We start from the raw sequence: 9,091 nt of genomic DNA, 5'->3' as shown, positions 1-9,091 counted from the left end.
GGGGGGGTAAGTTAGCCTAAATTAGGCTGCTTAAAATGTTTGAAATAATCAAATATAATCATCTTACTCTATCAGTTGCACATTTGACAGTTAGCAATAGCTTCTTAATTATGACCTCTTATTTCTCTGCTGGAATGCAAAGTAAGGTGAGATGCTCTGTTGTTTGCTACTTCAGTTCTCCCATATGCTCCAGTTACCGACTTACCTTGAACTAGGGAAAGATCACTAATAGATCGGTTATTATGTGCTAAACTGATAACTTTTCAGGGTGGTCTTCCAATGTATATAGCAACCCGTGGCCTCTACAATTTGAAGCCTCCAACCGTATTTGTACCTCCGTGCATAAGGGATGATGTTGAGGAGATGCTTCAGATCCATCGTAGAATGAGTCGAATTGACCTGGAAGTTGAATTAGTTGCTCTTGACTTGGGTATGGAGATCATTTCACCGTTGGCCCTTTTATTTTTCCTTGTTTACTTCTTAAAGTGCAGCATTTCTTTTTCAGGAGAAACATATGAAATACGCAATGACCTTGTTGCCAGACCACTTCAGACTCACCATACTGTACCCAGCCAGGTACTGCTCCTTGACTCAGTTGAATAATAGAGTTACTCACCATGCAGTTATGTAGCATAATTTAATGCTTATTGTCCCATCTTTTTCCTTGTGAATATCATGAAGGGCTACGTCATATACTCTGTTAGAAGAAAGCTGAAAAAACAGTATGCTCACTTGAAGGGAAGTCAAATAGTAAAATTAAAGCAATCAGGCTCTGAGGTGAGCTTTTGTTGCACTCTCAATCAGAAATGTTTCTTATGTTGTAACTCACTGTATGTTTTATTAGATTACAGATACCATACTGTACCCAGAAGTTGCTTTTACCGGAGATACAACATCTGATTTTATTCTTGACCCACGGAATGCGGATGCACTGAGAGCAAAGGTTCTTATAACTGAGGTACTTTTTGACTTTAGTGTTGCTTTGTTCAGAATTTTCTTTTCCTGAAAACACCTTTGTAGTGTCAAGTTCTATCCCATCACTCCACAGACGGCCAAAGTGTTTGTCCCCGATGTACTTACATTATTAGGTAACATAAAAAGGAAAGAAAATGTGGAATGCCATGAAACTGGCCACATTTGTGATTTGATACTATCACGGAGCATGGGATTGGGTTAAGAAGCAAATAGATGGACAGTGATTAATAGTATAATAGGATGGCGTTCTTCCCATCACATACCGATAGATGTTAGAAAGTGGGCTCCGTAACATTGTACTGTTGCTTATATATGAGTACAAGTATCACATTCATAGATGTCAATATTTATTTGGTATTGTAGATGTCAATATTTTTAATATAAATCTGGTCAAACCTTACAAAGTTTGACCTTGGACAAATCTAATATGCGGAGTAAAAAGAAACGGGGTGAGTAGGATAATAATTTCTGCTAGTTTGTTCATCAGTGTAAATGCCAAAGGCTATCTGAACTTCCTCCAGTTCTGCACATCTTATCATTTGGTTGCCAACATCTTTCAAAATTTTGGCAGGCAACCTTCCTAGATGACCAAGTTGATGTTGATCATGCCCGAGAGCATGGCCACATGCACCTGTCTGAGGTAATGGTTCCCATACGGACACCCCCTAGCCATCCTAATGAGCTTTGGGACAGTTCTGATGATGAGGAGATATTTGCATATGATGTACTATCAGTCACTAACATAAACCCATTTTATGGTTCCTAGATAATGGAGCATTCCCAGTGGTTTAGAAATGAGGCAATTATACTCACCCATTTCTCGAATCGATATAGTCTTGAGGTATGTAGCCAGTGAACTATCAAACTGTTGTGAAAACGCTACATATCTGACCAAAACTATCATTTTATAGGATATTCGGAAAGCTGTTTCCAGGCTACAGCCAAAGTTAATTTCGAAGGTTGTTGCTCTGACAGAAGGCTTCAAATCTGAATATAGCTAAGTGTACAGAAGTAGCACACCTGGTGTTTCTCATCCTGATCCACTGAACGTATGTTCACATTAGGAACTGCCACTTTGTTGACGAATGTATCTTATAGATATGGCTATTTTATGAGGTCATATGTGCGCATCTCTTATCTTTTGCCCCTAGTCTTAGAAAATAAACCTTGTACAGCTTAATGAGTATTTTTATGGAAGAAGTGCTTTTGTACTTGCATATGTAGGATATTCTGTACGGTACATAACCTTTTTCTTAGATACACTTCAGTTCAGAACAGCAAGTTGGAAAAAATACAATACATTGAAAAAGTGAAGGGCAAGAAACACAAAAGTACATATACTACTGCATGAAGTATATTAGGCGTTAAAGTGGCAAATATCATATTCCTGGGTAAACCAACTATCAAGACACATACTTCTATTGCTTCAGTACCATATAAGTATCTTCTGTAAAGAAATAGCCTGAGCAACGAGCTTGTTTGTTGTGAGCCCCTTTTCTTCCAGCCTGCCTGTTTTGATTTTTGATGTTGCACCAGATAGCAGGCCTTTTAGTATCTGGTTATGGCACAAGGAGGCCTCTTTGCACCAATGCCTTCTTCACTTATACTCTCTGTGGATTCCTCATCACTGGAGTAATAACCAGCAGGATCGTTGCGTGCGGGAATGATGAATATGTCTGAGTGATCAGGAGATCTGAAGCTGACTCTCCTGGCTACGCTGCGTTGGCTCCTCAGAGTAACCCTGTCGATGGAGAAGCTATCCTGGATATTGGGGGAGTTGTCCCCGTAAGGGCAATCCAGGTTAAGCGGACGAACCTTCGGGGAATGCCTCCGAGGTGATGGTGCCCCAATCTCATCCCCCTCGAAGCTCTGCTGAGAGTACAGAATATCCTGAAGAGTATCGTGCCTTACTTCTGCCTTGACTATGCTGCTCTCATAGCGCTGCGGCTTCCCTCCAACGCATCTGGCGCCGCTCTCACAACGCTGCGGCTTCCCTCCAACGCATCTGGCGCCGCTCTCACAACGCTGCGGCTTCCCTCCAACGCATCTGGCGCCGCTCTCGCAACGCTGCGGCTTCCCTCCAAGGCATCTGGGCTTGAGCCTGCTGATGATTGCTTTGACATAGCAAGAACCGCATCGCTGTGACCGTGAGCCCATTCCCTCCCTCCTCTCTTAGGTGGTGAAAGGAAGTAGCATATGGCTTAAGCAGTTCATGCCAGTCCCCCCTAGCAAATGTGTTTATAGATACGGCATGTGCTTCTGCTTGGTATTTGTTGGGCTTGGCTTTGTCACACCTTGGTCATGCCAAAGTAGGACAAACCAGGGAGGTTGGAGCAAAGAACACCAAGAAGGGGACATAGAGAACTTAGTTCAGATTAGCATCGGCTATGGTAACTATATTTTACAATGAACCTTATAGTTCGCCTTGGTGCGATTATTGTTGTCATCGCATCCAGCGAGTGATGTAAATCACAATAATCCTGGTCACATTTGGAGTTCAATATAGGCATCCGCGGAGAATACGAAGACCTATTTTGGAATCCTGGCTAGAGAATTGTGGATGGTGGGGTGTGGGCTAGGCAATCTTGTCATGACCTGTGTTCTTGTGACTGAGCTGGAACTCCCAGGTGAACACATAGGATATCCACTGCTGCCACTTGTACAGGGTGTATACAAAAACGGAGTCCAAAGTATAGGTTTCTTCACTGTCCTAACGCCGTTGTTATCTAGTCTTCTTGGTATTTTTCCTTTAGATGTTTAAAAAATTGTTGGATGGTGAAATGCTTGGAAGGTGGAAAGCCTCCTGAATATGTGGTTAATTAAACCGGTCTTCTTCATAGTACCAACTCTGACATCATCGTTGTTTGCCCCTTTTCTGTTCTTGGCATTGCATGCATAAATTAAAAAAAAAATCCAGACGATGGTACTGCAACTTGGCAGGTAACTTAATCTGATATGCCCTGATGACAACTAATTTCCTTGGCATGTACTATGATATAATTTCAATACATGTGGACCTTTTGTTTTATGTTCAGCAGTATCATAGTATTTGCTATTCCTTTCAAAATATAAGATGTTTTGGGTATTTCAATATGGACCACGTACGGACTGAAATGAGTGAACAAACACACTAAAATATGTCTATATACATCCGATTCGGATAAAAGTTAGAACATCTTATACTTGTGAATGGAGGGGGTATTGTTTTGTACAACATACTGCTAGGGCGCTGGAGATGATTTTGCGATTCCCAAGTATGAGGTCTACGAGCAATTGTCTAAACGCCGTTTGATGATCCAGGTGACCATGAGCTCATTTGTTTTCGTTTATACACGAGAATTTGTATGAAAATCGTCATGAATCATCTATTTGATACAAAACAGCAAAGTTCAATATCAGCCTTCATGCTTCAGAACGACATTGACTGGGGGACTAGCAGCAAGATCATGGTGGAAGGTTGATGAAACTAAAGTTCCGGTCCCATGGTGTATTGCTTGCTGTTGCCATTGCTCATTTGATTAGGTGTACGGTGTAACTCCGTTTTTAACCCCAAATGGTGTAATGAATATCTTAAAAAAAAACAATAGTGTTATTCAGTTGAACACCCCTTGAACTGCATCTGTAGCAAGTTGAACAGTGCAATAAGACTTGAAGAATCTATGATGATGCGAACATTGTTGATTTCTTGTGACCATCTCTGCAGGTAATTGTTAGTCAAAGTCTTGTCTCAACCAACAAAATACACCCTGTGTTTTATCGTGCTTAGTGTTGTGGGAGAAGGCCGTCTCAGGGGATTAATTGTTCAGTTAGTCGTTGGCGGGCGTCAAAATGTCATGAATGATGTAATCAATGACCAATCTAGTTTTCTTTTAATGATCTTGGCTAGAAATCCATCTAATCACCTCTTTCTTGGGTTAATAGAAATGAATTTCTTTGCCTAAAAAAAAGAAATGATTTTTTCATTTAGTCACAAAACTATACTACACTCACTGTTCCAAAATACCTATCATTTTATTAACCGTGTCAATTCTTTATGTTCGACTATGCATCATAAGAAATATCATAAAAATACAACTTATCATAACTATGCAAAGTATATAGTGGAAGGTTGATGGAACTAAGGGCATGTTCGGAGACTCTCCCGCTCCCCAAGTCTGCTCCAGGAGTTGGTGGAGCTGTAGCTAAAAATGACGGAGCGGGGAAAAGGGAGCTCCACAGATTCTCAGATTTCAGGGAGCTGGAGGACTGCCAAACAGCTCCTAAAACTCCGGTCCCATGATGTATTGCTTGTTGTTGCCATTGCTCATTTGAGTAGGTGTTCAATGTAACTCCGTTTTTTAACCCAAAATGGTGTAATAAATATCTTAAAAAGAAAACAGCAGTGTAATTCAGTTAAACACCCCTTGGACTGTATCCGTAGCAAGTTGAATAGTGCAATAAGACTTGGAGATTCTATGACGATGTGATGATTGTTGGTTTCTTGTGACCATCTCCGCAAGTAATTGTTAGTCAAAGCCTTGTCTCAACCAACAAAATATGCTTGTGTTTTGAAATGATTGAAATAGTTTCTTTTCTGCACTTTATCGTGCTTAGTATTGTGGGAGAAGGCCATCTCAGGCGATTAATTGTTCAGTTAGTTGTTGGCGGTGGCCAAACTGTCAAGAATGATGTCATCGATGACCAATCTAGTGTTCTTTTAATGATCTTGGCCATAAATCCATCTAATCGCCTCTCTTTTTGGTTAATAAATGAATTTCTCATTTAATCACAAAACTATACTGCACTCATTGTTTCAAAATACCTATCATTTCTTGGGAAATTGAAAACTAAGTGTTCTACGAAGAATGAAGAGATGGGGCAAAGATCAAGCAGAGTGACCACCCAAGCTCACACGCCCTGGGCCTAGGGTGGCTAGGACGTGTGGGCGCCTGCACCGCCCCTTGTACCCCTGGATCATAAATACCTCGAAAACCCTTGTTGTTTTCTTTGAAGGTTTTTTGACGCCACGGGCAGTTCCGTGGCGGACAAATCTAGTCCTTTTTTGGCACTCTATCGGAGAAGGTTAGATCCAATGTCGGAGGGGATTGTTGTCCTTCAGAGCCATGGCCGCTAAGAATCAGATGGGAAACCCTTCTCCTATCTAGGGGAACGTCAAGGAAGAAGACGAAGGAGAGGGCTCTCTTCCTCTTTCTTTTGTGGCATCGGAATGCTTCAAAATAAAAGATAGAAATTTGTCATTCATCTGTGACATGCAATGAACATTTTCACTGTGTGGGAGCACTCCACGTGGTGGCGCCACCACATGTTGGACGCTTTCTCCATCAGGACGTTTTTTTTGTTGGATTCTTTGTTGTTTCGGTTTTCCCTTCTTTTCCCCTATCTTTTAGGTTTTCTTGGTTTTTATTGAGAACAAATGACATACATGCATTGTGCCACTTGTCCCCATCAGAGGATTTGATGATAACCTTTGCAAAGATTATTTCCTCAACTAATAACTCATGATTTCACTGTTTTTTTTTGTGAGAAACAAAATACCGGTCCAGTCATATTGCCGCTGGGCCTCTTAGATGGGCTGGTAAATGCGGGCTTCCAGGACGAGGTAGAGGCCCAGCAAGGCCTACTCGCGAAGCTAGCCTATAGGGTTTGGTTCACGCCGCTGAGTCCTGCCATAGTGCGCGGCGGCGCCGATCCGGTTTCCTCTCCCGCGAATTGCCTTCGTCCGATTCAAAATCGAAATTGTAACCTGGGACGGCGGGAAGGCGGTCACCTTTGCCGGGTTCAAATAGACAGAGAGAGGGGGGCAAAACCTCTGCCCCGATTTCTCGTGCCCGCTTCAGCAGGGTGTCATGGGTCTGATGGCGCTCAGCCGGTTGATGTCCATGCGGCAGGATCGGCGCCACCGGAAAATCAAATCCCGTAGTAAGTCGGATATTGCCCCTCCCTCCCGTCGCGTCGCCTAAGTTGTTTCTTGTGCAGACATACTACGTAGTACTCCCTCCGTTCCGATTTACTCGTCATGGTTTTAGTTCAATTTTGAACTAAAACCACGACGAGTAAATCGGAACGGAGGGAGTATTATGCATAAAAGACTCGATTTTTACTCTTTCTGCTGTTTGGATATATAATCCTGCTGTATGTCTGGATATCAAGATATTTATCTCTTTGAGTAAACTATACATCTCTTTTCTAACCCCAATTCGCACTGGTAAGTAACTGACTCACTGACCAAATGGTGACACAATATTACGGTTCGAGACGGCACACCCAGCGTACATTACATATTGAAAACACTACTAGTTTGTTGTTTTCTTTATGTTAATGTCTGCACTATTCATGAAATCATGACCATGGATGATGTGTCTTGTCCTAGGTATGTCGATTGCTTCAGCAGCTAAACGAAAGGGCTCGCCGGGTCGACAAGTTGATAACCCCCGAGGTCGCAAACGGAGAAGGTATTCAGTGCCGGATCTTCCAAAGGTACGCCAATACAACGCTGAGGATTCCTAGCCGAACAATGATATTCAGTGCCAGCCACTCTATTTCACAAATCATTGGAACTGTAGCTAGGCTAAATGTAAGCTGTGACAGCATATTTTAATTAAGGACTTCATCATTCACTAATTTGTTGTTAAAAGTGTGAAGAGCAAATAGCCAGCTTCCTCGGAATGCTGGGCACAAATATTTAAAACGTTACAACACACATGCTAGGCACGTTTGCTGTACAACCCACAGTTGTAAAAAGAACACTCAATGATTGAGATCATGCGACACATGGGCTTTGACGACAAATGGTTTCTGGTGGATCAAATGCATCTTCCAATCACTGACCTCCTAGTTCTCGGTATTACTCAATGGTGTACCCGGCCGTCAATTTGCCTGCTGTAGATCTGTACGACAGGGTGCCCCCTGTTACCACTCGTATTTGCTAGCATGCGTTAGACAGGCTACACTCATGAAGGAGTTGCTCTTGGATTATGCTGAGTCTATCAGTCTCAAGGTCAGCTTTCAGAAATCATTTTTGGTACCCATAAACATTTTGGATCTGACTACCATGGAATTGGCTGCCATTTTCCAGTGGTCTGTTGGTACTACGCCGTTCACATACCTGAGCCTTCCGATGGGGACGACGCGCCACTCTTGCTGATTTGATGCTCTTGGTTGATCGCTGTCCTTGCTCTCCTATGGTAGCAAGCTGGCGTTGCTCAATTCAGTCCTCACCTCCATTGCATTATACCCCATATGCACCATCAAGGTATCTCCCAAGTTGGTTGAACAATTTGATAAAATCAGGCGCTGATGTCATTGGAGCAAGAAATCCGAACAAGGGGGGAAGTCCAATTTGCTTGCTGCCTGTGATCTCGTGTGTTGCCCCAAAAAATCGTGGAGGCCTAGGAAATCTTGATATCAAGGTACAGAACATGGGGCTACTGCTCAAACATCTCCATTGCTTCTATAACAAGCATGACGTGCAATGGATCAACCTGATCTGGTCAACATACTATGGTAATGATGCCTCTCACACTTCTGACCCATGCGGGTCCTCCTGGTGGCGAGATGTGTTCCAGCTTAATGACATTTACCAGGGCTGAAAAATTACAGATTCTTCTTCAAAAACCTGCTGGCTGACGGGGCCTTTGGATGGATCTGGAAATCCCAATGCACTATGAAGCTTAAGATTTTTGCCTGGCTCTTGCTTGCTGATCGCCTTAATACTAGAAAGATGCTTCAGAGAAGGCATTATAATGTTCGGAATGATGTTCATTGCGCACTTTGCACCCTTGCAGTCGAAGAAACAGTGGAGCACCTATATTTTCGTCTATTTAGCGTCGCTTGCTGGGCATTTGTCCGTATTTCCTGGTTGCTGGTGGTGATAGACTTCGCCTTGTCCACTCCGGGCCGGGAGGCAGGGGTGGTCCTGCCCTTTGTTCATGGAGATATTCGTCATGGCAGCTTGGAGTATTTGGAAAGAACAAATAACCATATCTCCCAAGGGATCGTTCCCTCCCGTCGCTCCTGGATTGCAAGATTCAAGATTGAAGCGACTTCCTGCTGTTATCTCATAGGGCAAACCCTAGGCCAGGCCCTTTTATTTCTGCCTTTGCTAACTCTTTCACCT

At 42.8% G+C, this 9,091-nt stretch overlaps 2 protein-coding genes across 2 annotated transcripts in view; both read left to right on the top strand.

Annotated features, from left to right (window-relative positions):
• The window catches only part of LOC119310752 (tRNase Z TRZ2, chloroplastic-like), a 3,202-nt gene extending 1,010 nt beyond the window's left edge, over positions 1 to 2,192 (top strand). Inside the window, exons 2-8 of the mRNA XM_037586387.1 lie at positions 268 to 430; positions 506 to 576; positions 682 to 777; positions 845 to 958; positions 1,547 to 1,615; positions 1,742 to 1,816; positions 1,887 to 2,192. Of these exons, the coding sequence (XP_037442284.1) occupies positions 268 to 430; positions 506 to 576; positions 682 to 777; positions 845 to 958; positions 1,547 to 1,615; positions 1,742 to 1,816; positions 1,887 to 1,976 (678 nt within the window). The 3' untranslated portion in view covers positions 1,977 to 2,192. The remainder of the gene's footprint in view (positions 1 to 267; positions 431 to 505; positions 577 to 681; positions 778 to 844; positions 959 to 1,546; positions 1,616 to 1,741; positions 1,817 to 1,886) is intronic.
• A 4,469-nt stretch (positions 2,193 to 6,661) lies between these two features.
• LOC119310750 (putative FBD-associated F-box protein At1g61330) overlaps positions 6,662 to 9,091 on the top strand; it is a 6,048-nt gene continuing 3,618 nt past the window's right edge. Inside the window, exons 1-2 of the mRNA XM_037586386.1 lie at positions 6,662 to 6,894; positions 7,346 to 7,452. Of these exons, the coding sequence (XP_037442283.1) occupies positions 6,822 to 6,894; positions 7,346 to 7,452 (180 nt within the window). The 5' untranslated portion in view covers positions 6,662 to 6,821. The remainder of the gene's footprint in view (positions 6,895 to 7,345; positions 7,453 to 9,091) is intronic.

Source organism: Triticum dicoccoides, chromosome 5B (genome assembly GCF_002162155.2).
Source record: "Triticum dicoccoides isolate Atlit2015 ecotype Zavitan chromosome 5B, WEW_v2.0, whole genome shotgun sequence".
Taxonomy (NCBI): Eukaryota; Viridiplantae; Streptophyta; class Magnoliopsida; order Poales; family Poaceae; genus Triticum; species Triticum dicoccoides.
Note: the sequence above shows the minus strand (reverse complement) of the source record. Positions and strands in the feature narration are given on the sequence as shown.